Source organism: Oryzias melastigma, linkage group LG17, assembly GCF_002922805.2.
Source record: "Oryzias melastigma strain HK-1 linkage group LG17, ASM292280v2, whole genome shotgun sequence".
NCBI classification, from domain to species: Eukaryota; Metazoa; Chordata; class Actinopteri; order Beloniformes; family Adrianichthyidae; genus Oryzias; species Oryzias melastigma.
Genome location: NC_050528.1, coordinates 16532835 through 16545338, shown reverse-complemented (window position 1 = coordinate 16545338; position 12504 = coordinate 16532835). Strand labels below are relative to the sequence as shown.

Genomic DNA, 12504 nt, shown 5'->3' with positions numbered 1-12504 from the left:
CGACCTGTCCAGGGTGTACCCCGCCTTCGCCCTTCAGTAGTCGGGATAGGCTCCGGCACCCCCGCGACCCCGAAAGGGACAAAGCGGTCAAGAAGATGGATGGAATAATTATTATCATAGAACATTTGCAGGTGAGGCACTGCCCTGCGTGTTTACTGGCAGTTTATGATACCTTTTGCTTGCCATACTATCGTCCCCTGACCACATGTTGCTGTTATAGATGGAGCAGCAGCCAACCAGTGCGGTATACAGCCTCTGCTCGCCTGTAGGAGATTCTCTAAACCCAGACATGGAAATTTGTACCAATGCTTTCATTCAGCTTTTCAAAATAAAATAAACCTCATCTCTCACCATCCGCAGCCTCCATGATGAGGTCTAGAAAAGTTTTGACAGAAGCTCCTCCCACACGCGGCGGTAGCTTTGGGTTAACACGCCTTTAGATAACCATCAAGAAGCCACTTTGACGCTTGTTAGAGCATAGACGGTGTACGGTACAGGAATTTGACACGAATTGCATTAAGTATGAACGGACAATTGATTTAAATAGTGATGCACAATAATGACTTTTTACAACTGATATTTCTCAGACTCTTGCAGCTGATACCGATAATCGACCTATATTTTTTTTTAAATACCTGAGGAAAAAATATTTGCAAGTACAAAGTCAGAGCGTATGGTTCTTACGTATTCCAACAAATTTTCAGAACTTGTTTTACCCACAAATAAATAGAACAACAGGTTGTACAAACACTACAATCTCAAAGGGCAGAATTAGTGGATTGTTTTAAACGGATGTACAGAAATAAACGGTTGCTCATAGAAATGACCTTTTCAAAAACAGGCATGACAGATTAGAATCAAGCGCACCTCTCTGTAGAGTCTGGAGTATTTCACATGGTGTTTGGACAGACTTAAAGAATTTAGTGTTTAAATGCATGCAGTTGTTAAGGGTTTCACAGATATAAGTACTTTGATATGTTAGTTTGTGAATGAACACTTTACTATGGAACTATAGAAGTTTACTGAAACGTTTTAGTTATGTTACCCTGAAGTTCTTCATTTAAGAAAGGGGGATGTAGTATCTGGTGACGTAAAAGGAACTTTGGTGTGTCTGATATATGTTCCCTGGGGGAAGTTCAATACAGAGGAACCTGTGCAACGCTGCAAGTAGGCTTTGACAATGAGGTGAGTATCACTGGAGATGACACGCAGGCTTTAAAATATTATCTAAGATACGTAAAGAGCGACGCCATATTGGAATGGCATAAAAACAATGAGACATAATGTTAGTAGACACAGTAAAAGGACCAGAAAATTCTTCATTTTGTTCCAGTTTTAAAAGGGAAAACATCTGATCATCAGAAAAATAATTCGAAGGTCATGGTAATAATGTTATTGTACAAAGTGCAACAAATGAACGACACAATAGTGCAAAGTCTAAAGCTGCCATTCATCCATCCATCGATGACTACGTTTACACAAACATTTACTCGCCATGTGGCGACTAATTTTTTTACTCCTCAAAGAGGAGAAAATGCTCACACCTGGTGAGTGTTCATTTTAGACCCTTCAAAATAAAAGTCTATCACAACAGTCTCATTTCATTATGGATAAAAAGTTAGATCACAATAACGGTAGTTAACGTTAAAATTTAATTAGGAACAGACAAAAAAAATATCGTATGCAACAACTAGAAGCTTTTTCAAACTACAATAGGCTTTATGCACGACCTAGTTCCACCTCTGGAACATGAACGCTCAGTCATCTATTTGGAGTTTACAGGATATCTTCTGAAGCAACCAAGAGTCACAATAAATTAAGTTAGGCGCATAGTTTGTCTTAATACTCCAAAATAAAAATGCAAAAAGGATTTAACATGTATTCATCGTCCTACTTTGAAACTCCAAAGGTAACTTGCTAAGGCTGATGTACTTACGTGGGACCAGCTCAAAAGCTGATGGAAATTCATGTTGGCGACACGTGATAGGTGCAGCCAAGATGCAGATTGCTGCATTGTTTCATGTATTTAAGTGCATCCAAAGCTAAATGTTGTTACTGGTCGCACGTTTTTAATGTCCTGTTAGCTGTCACGACTGCAAACAGAAACCATTTACTGCATTAATCCAAAACCGTAATCCTAACCTTAACCTTTCCCCCCGGTCCGTGCAGCCAAGAAAAAAAGTTCAGCACTGCCTGCATATAGTTAGAGAATATCATGTGAATACGGTTATCACTTCATTTGGGCTAATGCTAAAGACAGCCCGGAGGTTGGGGACGTGTGGTTCAATGGGAACGGCCAGCATGTTACAAACGATGAGTTGGGGAAACCCAAAATGTCAAAAAGGGACATGGAAGGATCCCAAACGTCAATATGTGACGACCCGGGAACGAGGATGTGTTGTTACTGAAGCAAGAGAGTGCAGACACAGGTCACAGTGCCACTAAAAACAACATAAACATCCAAATAAAGCGCTTCTTACTCTCAGTTTGAGTGTCAATTTTTAATTTTTTCTTCCATAAAGGCGATCACGGCTTCTGTCGAGTGTTATGCAGCAAAAACCGACAGCTGATCTCCCTCCAGCCGGAGCGACGTTCCGCCTCCAATTCCTTTACTGGAACGCCACTCCGGGCCGCTCCGGCTTACTTTCACCCCTGCTTATTGGTCTGGTAAAAATTAATGACAGTTTCACCCATCATCCTTACACTTCACTGTCAAGCTCACGCAAAGCGCCCCCTGGTGGAGTCTTTTGGTATGACTTTAAGAACCTGATAAAGGGAGCGAGAGGACCGGTAATCGTTTGTGAGCTCAAATATTGTGATAGTTAACCATACCAATATTTTGTCCCACCTCTAGTGTGAATGTGTGCACATGAGTGAATTGGTCTGTGACTGCAAAGCGCCTTGGGCCTGAAAAGAAGGTAGAGAAGAGCTCCTTAAATATACAACATTTACCATTGAATTAAGGATGCTTACCAAGCTGCTCAGACAGCTGCTGGCCCCTCTCAGACGCCACCACTCGCTCATCCTCCATGTCACACTTGTTTCCCACCAGGAGGACCTGAGCATTGTCCCAGGAATATGTCTTGATTTGGGTTGACCTACAAACACATTCAGCTCTTTTTAAGTTCAAAAAAAGTTATTTAAAAAAAGAAAAAAAAAACTGTCTGCCCCCGGGTGATTCCTTTTTTATGGATAACAACAGCCTGAAAACGTTTATAATGTTTTAGATTCTGCTAATCCCTCAGGGGTTCTGAAGGTGGTACAGTACAACACCTGATGTGAAAAACAACAGCGGGCTGAACTTTATCAAACTAACATGTGAATTGGTTTGACATTCATTCTTGTTTACTGCCGTTTCTTTGTGCACATTTTTTATTTACACTTGATTATCTTGAAGAAGTACAAGGAATCTGGAAAATGTGTGAGTGGTGGAAGTTTTGGCTAAAGATCAATTTTAGATCAGTGAATCGGATCTTATTGGATCGTTCAAAATGAACCAAAATCGACTATGAATTGTATCGTCAACCACAAATTATGATATGAAATGAATCTCTAAAATAAATTGTTACAAGCCGAGAGCATAGGCACATGCTATTAATCATCACATACACACCACAGTAATTGGCAGCAGGTTTCCATGGCAAAGAAATGTAAAACCTGAACAGGTGGTGGGATTTAGCCCACCTGTTAATAAGTGTTCTGTGAATGTTTGACTGGACTTCCCCGTCCAAAGAGCTGTTTTTATTTGTTTGTAATATGCTTGATTTTCTGAAGTGGCGTGGAACAGATCATAAAGTATCATAAAGCTCTTTGGCACATCCCCATTTGTTTAAGTGGTGAGTTGCTGCATTTTTTCATACTACTTTGCCTTTTGTGTGTTAGTATACTGTATAGTTTAGTATAAAAGTAACCAGTGTAATTCACCAACCTATAACCAAGTTTCACGATCTAAGAAGGATCAGGTGATCTTCATAATTTGATCCATCTTTAGATTGGTTTCATGTGACTGTTGATGGTGAGTAAACTGTGCTACTAAACAGAATAACAGCTACGTAAACATGAGGTAAAGGAAATCCATAAACCAATCATTTGACACATTTTTGCTCTTACCAGTCCTGCACAGCATTGAAGGACTCCTCATTGGTGATGTCATACATGAGGATAAAGCCCATGGCTCCCCTGTAATAGGCTGTGGTTATTGTTCTGTATCGCTCCTGGCCAGCAGTGTCCTGGACAAAAAAAAAAAAAGAACCGAAGCAGTGTTTACTGCACATGTGTCAAAGTCAAGGCTAAACTAAGTTTTTTTTTTGTTTTTTTTTACATTTTTTAGGCTATTTTGAAGTTTAGCTATTTTTTCAGATGCATGCTAGCTGTTATGGCTATGTTTTTTAAAAGTTTTTATTGCTAATTTGGCCCTTAACTAATATTTTAGCTGGCTATCAGCTTCAGCATTTTCATTTATTAGCTTCAGTGATTTCAGCTTTCAGCTTCAGCGGCCAAATTCATCTTACAGCATTCACACTAGCATTATTGCAGGTAATGCTATATATCTAGTTCATAATTATACTATAAAATTACAGTTTTAAAGTCTTAAAAATGTAGTTTTAGTGTGTTCAATAAATGTTTATCCTGTTCGGCCTGCTACCTAAGGTGTGTTGTGGATTTTGGCCCCTTGTGCGACTGAGTTTGACATCCCTGGTTTATAGGAACAGAATTAATTTAACAATCAAGTGAAAAACTTAAGAAAAAAAAAAAAAATCTGCCATTTCCATTAAAAAAATAATTCTTCCATCGTACTGTATAGCTAAATACTGTTCCAAGGTTTGGCTTAATTGTCCATGTTAAAAATTGTTAAGGAGACTCCAACATTGGGGTGTTAGAGGGTGGGTGCATGACTGCAATTATTTATGTGGCCAGCAGATTATAGCGTTGCACTGCAAAATGTTACATCCTTGCAAATGGATCTAATCAGGTCTGTAAGGGACAGGAAGCTCTCTGCCGCCACAGTTTTAGACTTTGTTGTTCTAGGTCAGGGGTTTGCAACCTTTAAAGCTAAAAGAACCATTTGAGTCCGTTTGCTACTAACCAAAAACCAATGAGAGCCACCAAGTCTCACTTCACCGTTTAGAAAAATACAATTCATTTAAAATGTTAAAATGATCATTAAACTTTTTATTTACAACTATAAATAATTATAATAAACAGTGTCCTGTTTTTCTATATTTGACTTTTTTTTAAAGCATCACATGCAAGTCCCTTTCAAAATAAAACAACTTGTGTAAAAAAAGAATCCTTCTGTAGAATTAAAAATGCAGAAGTCAAACATGACATTTTCTAATATTATGGCACTGTGCCCTTATCCTTTTTTATTTTTTCATGCAAGTATGGAATATAAAGTAAAATGCAGAATCCAGTTCAAATGTCTACATTGAAAATTTAGACACAAATAACTCAAATTAGTTAATTAAAACAAATAAACCAAAACAACACACCTTTTCTTACATTCCTGTAGCAGTATGAGAGCAACTTTGTTTTTTTGTCATTTTTGTTAATTGTACAGTAGCATTAAATAACCACTCAAACTGCATAAAGGTATAAAAAAAAACCAAGTTTTCTCCTGTAATGGACCAATCTCTTTCTCCAGGTAACCAGCACGATAGCAAGCAGGAAAGCATCAAAGTACTCTTTACAAATACCGCCACTACAGCGCGTTCCAAATACTTATGCTAATGACATTTTTCTGATTTTTTTTCCCCCTAAATATTCAATGCAAATTTCGACATAATTTTAAAGTCACTAACCATGAGCAACCCTCCTAAAGATGACCCTAAAATCCTTCAATTGCACTGTTCCACATTATTACACACAAAAGAGTTCTCCAACATATGATAGACTCTAAAGACTCTTTGAATTGTCTCTGTACACAAAATCTGCTCTACAAATAAACTTGAAAGGAGTAAAATTGGTCATTTGTTGAATTTGTCATATTTACTGAAATCTAAAGCTATTCCAATCAGAAACATCTTCATAGGTCAAGTTACATTTGACCATAGGACCCTTACTTTGTAGCAGCTTCATGATTCTTGCATCCATTGAACTTTTTGGGGAGTTTTAGCTTGAATTTCTTTGCAGGATGTCAGAATATCCTCCCAGAGCTGCTGTGATTGTTTAGGGGGTCCAATAGAAGGTTTGCATAGAACTGCAGCCTCTGAAGGATCGTACACCTTGATGTTTGTGGACTCTAGAAACACCAGCAGCTTCAAATTTGTTTTTGCTACTTTGTAACAGTATTTTAGCAGCTGCTCTCTAAATCTGATGGATTTGTCTGCAGGAACCTTCCTCATTCTGTCTAAATCTGCACCAAACTGTGTGTCTGAATCAGCCACAAGTCTCTTCATAATACAATAATCAAGCCTATGTTTTCCTGAAATATCCAAGGTTTTCATACCTTACCCCTAGACATTCAACTAGTTCACACTTTTCATCAACAGAGATCATTTTTTCTTTCCCATATTGCTGGAAAATGTTTGTTTGCTTAATAATGTAGAACGTCCTTCTTTAGTAGTTTTTCCTTTAATTAAGGAAAACTAATGATCACAGGAGTCTGAGACTGATGTCAGTGATCCAAAGAGACAACATCATCCATGAGCTTCATTAACAAACACATTTATCTTTACACTTAGATGCAATTTGCATAACATTGTACTACGGTAAGAAAAGACAGTTCCTTGGACTAAAGAGTCTAACGTTTAACAGTTCCAAAAATTATAGAAACATGTCAGGCAAAAATTCTTCAAAAAAAGTATTAAGTCAGCCACTAATTGTGCAAGTTAAAAAGATGAGAAAGGCCTGTAATTTTTATCATTTAAACCACGAGAGACAAAATGAGAAAAAAAAACCATCCAGAAAATCACATTGTCTGATTTTTAAAGAATGTATTTGTAAATTATGGTGGAAAATAAGTATTTTTTCAATGACAAAAGTTAATCTTATTACTTTGTCATAAACCCTGTGTTGGCAATGACAGCAGTCAAACATTTTCTGTAAGTTTTCTTTAAAAATCAGACAAAGTGATTTTCTGGATTTTTTTCTTATTTTTAATCATATTATGTTGAGGTATACCCATGATGAAAATTACAGGTCTCTTTTATCTTTATAAGTGGGAGAATTTGCACAACTGGTGGCTAAATATGTTTTTGCCCCACTGTATATCTTCAAAGCCCCACTTCGATCATATTTTGATCTGTTGTAAAAGCGTTTCTATCATGATTATGCCCTTTTTAACAGAAATCAAAAAACCTGTCGTTTTCTAGAACATAGTTTCTGCAGAGCGGCAGGAGTTAATTAAAAATTTGCCTCTCATTTGCTAGCAGGACTATTGGTGCAGAGAAAGCTCGCCACTGCTTTGACAATTTTCTTTTTACTCTCTCGTTCTCTCCCGCTAGGTTACAGCCACTCACAACCCCAACCTTAAATTGGCAAGAAAATGACAATCTACAAGGTGATGGATCAGAATGGTAAGGAGCAGGGAGCTTGTGGTTTGCAGTTTGATATATTACACATTTTTCTACTAAAAAAAGCTTTCTCTGGATACAGTAAAATGAAATGTTTTAATAGTGAAGAAGTCCTTACCCAGATCTGGAGCTTTATTCTCTTGTCATTCCTGTAGATAGTCTTGACTTTGAAGTCTATGCCCACCGTGCTAACAAAAGCTGGAGTGAAGGAGTCATCTGCATAGCGGAAGAGGAATGAGGTTTTTCCAACACTGCTGTTGCCGATGATGAGGATTTTAAACATAAAATCAAAATTCTGGTCTGTTGATTCCTTCTGTCCAAATGTGGAATTTGCAGACGCCATCTGTCCGGGAATATAAATCATGTTAAATTCAAAATTATTCAGGAACAATGCAGAGTCAATTAAGAAAATACATTTAAAGTGATTTAAACCTTAAAAATACGCCTAAGACAAGGGTCTGCAATCTGCGGCTCCGCAGCCACCTCTTTTACCCTTTCACTGGCTCTCTGGCTAAAGAAAAATTACATAAAAGTAATTTTTAAAACTAAGTGTTGATAACTTAGGACTGATTTAATTTATTTTAGTTAAGTTTATGGTTGAGGTGAACCCAGAACATAAACTGTAATGGTTTTTATGTCCCTGCTGACATCTTTAGGCCTTGTTTGTCCCCCAGAATACACAGATTACAAATACTGGGTAAAACTTTGGTAAAAAGTCTGATCTTTTCTCATTGCTGAGTTTACTTTATGACTTTAAAGTACGTTTTATCTTAAGCTGCAGAAAAATGGTTAGTAGCTATTCAGAGGGGAGTGGCTAAAATATATATATGTGTGTATTCTTTATATCCTTCTTCTACTGGATCATTAAGCAACCATGTTTCAGCTCCAGTTAACAGCAGTAGGAAAAGTAGGAAAAAGGATGACAGCTCACCAAAGTAAACAAAGTACAACAGGAGAAAATGATATTTTGTTTGGTTTTGTTTAGGAATACATTTGCTTCACTTGAATATTCCTGTTTGGGACAGGAAGTCTTATTTTGAAAGAATGTCATATGAGCTTCTGGGACTGATTATATTATATCTTGTTAGAATGTTTTATAGAAGATCTCCATCAGCTGACAGCAATAATTTACTAGTGAAAAGTAATGCTGCCACAAACGATTATTTTAATAGTCGACTAATCACTGATTATTTATTCCAATTAGTCAATAAATCGGGTAATGCGCGAACTGGATGTAAAGCACTTATTTTAACCATCATTAGCTGAAAACTAATTAAAAACTATATATATATATTACCAGCAATAATGCTAGTGTAAATGTTAGTGCTGATAGCTGAAGATGCTGAAATTGATAGCTAAAAACCCTGAAGTTGATAGCTGAAATCACTGAAGCTAATAGCTGAAAAAGCTGAAGCTGATAGCCAGCTAAAATATTAGCTAAACTCCAAAATACCCTGAAAAACAAAAAAAGCCTGAATTAGCCTAAATAGCTAGCATGTAGCTAAATGTTAGCTAAACACCAAAATAGTAAAAATCCTTAATAAATGCCAAAATAGTCCAAAAAGCTAGGATAATGCCGTTATAATTTTTAACTTTACTACACTCTGACTCTATATAATATAAAGTTACGACGAATCGACTATTAAATTAGTCAACTATTTTAATAGTCGATTAGTCGACTAATCATCGCAGTCCGAGTGAAAAGTCTTGTTTTTCCAGCTCTGCTTGTACAGTTGGAACACAGCAGTAAACAGGCATCTATACCATTCCAATATGCCGTCCAACTTTGCGTACGCAACAAGCTAGCATGCCATCTCTATTGATATAACTCGTTGTTCACTCACTAAGTAAACGCTCCTCCCACACTGACGTCACCTAACCAGCACGCAGAGAATCCCGCAGCTGTGCGGTGTGCGGTTCAGTCTGTGGTTCAGACACATGAGCTTCATCCCGCACATCACCTTCACCTCGCGGAGATAAGAGAGCGGAAGTGGCACGGCTTAAGAAGCTAAGCAGATGCTAAACTGTCTATCCTCTCTATGGAGGAGGGCAGAGCGGAGGCAGACAGACATGCTCTGTATCCCGGTCACACATCCAACGAGCACCGTCACTGAAGTCCCACAAGCAGAAGCCTACACGAAGTTTAACTTGTAAATGAAATGTGTCGCTGAAAAACATTACTATCGAAGTTAGCACGAGAAAGCCCGAACAGTATGAGCAAAGGCTAGCCATTACCCGCGGCACCCTCAAGTACCGTGGCCGAGAGAACAATTCTGGCTAATTACGCTACACGAATACCACCATGAAGGACTTTAACTGCTACAGCATCCATCAAAGTATATTCAAATTTAAGCCGAAGAAGCTATAGCTATACATCCCTGCTAAGTCAAATGAAGGTGATAAGTTTTGATGTTTGTTCCAGTGATGAAAATAAACTAAGCGTAAAGCCATGCTGTTGGATGCTGGTGTTATAATTAATACGGTCCCATTGTGTAAATAAGCTCAGAAATTACCATGAAACTAGCGTTTTCCCCTTGGCTTCAGAGTTGCGGATACTCCTGCGCCCAGCTTTGCACCTGCAGCTAAGAGTGATTGGCAGGAAGACTGACCAATGAAAACAGAGACAGAATAACGTCGCTATGGTGACCCAGGGCTGGGTGGGTCCAAAAGTATTATCAGGTTACGGTGTTGATTTTGAAGGTGGAGTAAGCAAAAATCACTTTGGTCGGAAGACTAGCCATCAACTATGGCGTAAGACAGCTGTCAAAAAGAAACATTTGCATAAAGACAAAGTGGTGCACAAATTAATATTTTTGCACAGCTTTGCAGAAAAGTATGAGTAGACTATATTTATTTTAACGTAACATTATCTTTGTCTTGAATACAAAATTTCTCTTGTTAACCAACCATCAAAAATACATAGTGAAGTCACAGACATATACTGTACATCACGTGTCAAAGTCAAGGCCCAGGGGCCAGATCCGGCCCTCCTGGTAATTCTCCGGCCCTCCTGGTAATTCTATCCGGCCCTCCAGATCATTTTATTTCATTGTTATTAATGGCCAGATGTTATCCTGCGCTCAGTTCTAAAGTACAGTTTTTACAAAATATTATCTTTATGGAGAGTAAAATGTTGAAAGTTATTTGAAGTTTAAGTTGATTTATTCTGTAATATTCCTGCCTTTTTATTATTCATAATTCTGTTAAAAAGTTACGGTTTAAAACTTTAAAAAATTGACATTCTGCTAGCTTTTTGGACTATTTTAGCATATACTAAGATTTTTTAGGCTATTTTGGGGCTTAGCTAATATTTCAGCTAGATGCTAGCTGTTTTGGCTAATTTAAACTTTTAAAAAAGTTTTTTAGACTGTTTTGGAGTTAGGCTAATAGTTACACGCTAGCTAATTTGGCTAGTTTAGACGTTTTTCAGTTTTTAAAGCTATTTTGAAGTTTAGCTATTTTTCACTTACATGCTAGCTGTTTTAGCTAACCTAGTTTTTTGTTTTTGTTTTTGAGGCTAATTTGGCATTCAGCTAATATTTTAGCTGGCTATCAGCTTCAGCGTTTTTTTTAGCTATCAGCTTCAGCATCTATCAGCTATTAGCTTCAGCGTTTTCACCAATCAGGTTCAATGTTTTTAGCTATTAGCTTCAGCCGTTCTAATGATTAGCTTCATCTATCAGCTTCACCGTTTTTAGCTATCAATTTCAGCCTCTTCAGCTATCAGCACTAGCATCTTCAGCAGCCAAATTCAGTTTACAGCATGCTATATATCTAGTTTATAATTATGTTAAAAAGTTACGGTTTTAAAGTTTTATAAAAGTAGTTTTAGAGTGTTAGATAAATGTTTATCCTGTTTGACCCGTGATCTAAGGTGTGTTTTGAATTTTGGCTCCCTTGTGCAATTGAGTTTGACACCCCTGCTGTACTTTGAGTCACAAAACATACTGTTCAAATTCCACATGCATATTCAGGTTTCTTTATTAAACTAGAACAAAATAGAAGTTATACAGTGCTATGATGCATTCACACCGAACGCGGCAGGCGTGTCAAATCTGCGTCTGCCGCCTCTCTTTTGATGCCTGTCAAACTTCCTGCTCAACACCTTGACGGTCCTGCCGCGGAGCAGGCGCCAAAGTTGTTGTGGAATTCATTTGTTGCCACATCATGTTTGATGTTGAGCAAGTAGCTTGGGTTTATATGTTTTGGAGAGCTCTACAGAGGCACCGGGAAGCACATTGTTGTGTGTTTTCACCAGATATTTCAGAGTCTCTCTTGGTTCTGTCTTCTTCCGAAATGTGAAAATCCAGTCAGAAGGGTGAAGCTTGGGGGGAGGACTGTTATCATTACTGGAGCTGCAGATCATGATGCGAGACTTCTGAAATGATGTGGGACTTACATGGTTTGACCAATCACTAAATTAAACTTTAATACCTCATTTCAACCTGTAGGGGGCAGTACACAGACAGTTTTGACTATATCTTCAAGAATTAAACCATTTTTTTTAATTTGTCAAAAATTTGGCAGCAGACAGCACTTTTAAAGCCCCATTTATAGAAGTCAACAGTCAAAAAAAAGTTGATTTAGGGTTTGGTTAGACTTTAATAATAACAGTAATGATTATTATTATAGGGGCTGCACGGTGGCGCAGTGGTTAGCGCTCTTGCCTCACAGCAAGAAGGCCCCAGTTCAAATCCCGGCTGGGACCTTTCTGTGTGGAGTTTGCATGTTCTCCCCGTGCATGCGTGGGTTTTCACTGGGGACTCCAGCTTCCTCCCACCGTCCAAAAACATGCTTCATAGGTTCATTGGTGACTCTGAATTGCCCCTAGGTGTGTCTGAGAGTGGATGTGTGTGTGGTTGAGGCCCTGCGACAGACTGGGTTGCAGGGTGAACCCCGACTTCGCCCTTCAGTAGCCGGGATAGGCTCCGGCACCCCCGCGACCCCGAATGGGAGGAAGCGGTCAAGAAGATGGATGGATGGATTATTA

At 38.2% G+C, this 12504-nt stretch overlaps 1 protein-coding gene across 3 annotated transcripts in view; it reads right to left on the bottom strand.

The window, feature by feature from the left end:
* The window catches only part of LOC112144440 (ras-related protein Rab-3A), a 16698-nt gene extending 6556 nt beyond the window's left edge, over positions 1 to 10142 (bottom strand). Inside the window, exons 1-6 of one of the 3 annotated variants that reach the window (XM_024268975.2) lie at positions 10028 to 10142; positions 7633 to 7857; positions 4111 to 4229; positions 2974 to 3098; positions 2849 to 2907; positions 851 to 2766 (exon numbers count right to left, since the gene is read on the bottom strand). In XM_024268975.2, the coding sequence (XP_024124743.1) occupies positions 2719 to 2766; positions 2849 to 2907; positions 2974 to 3098; positions 4111 to 4229; positions 7633 to 7857; positions 10028 to 10030 (579 nt within the window). In that variant the 5' untranslated portion in view covers positions 10031 to 10142 and the 3' untranslated portion in view covers positions 851 to 2718. Of the gene's footprint in view, positions 1 to 850; positions 2767 to 2848; positions 2908 to 2973; positions 3099 to 4110; positions 4230 to 7632; positions 7858 to 9358; positions 9861 to 10027 lie in introns of those variants that run through there. The other 2 variants (XM_024268973.1, XM_024268974.2) reach the window with 2 other exon arrangements.
* Between the last annotated feature and the right edge of the window lie 2362 nt (positions 10143 to 12504).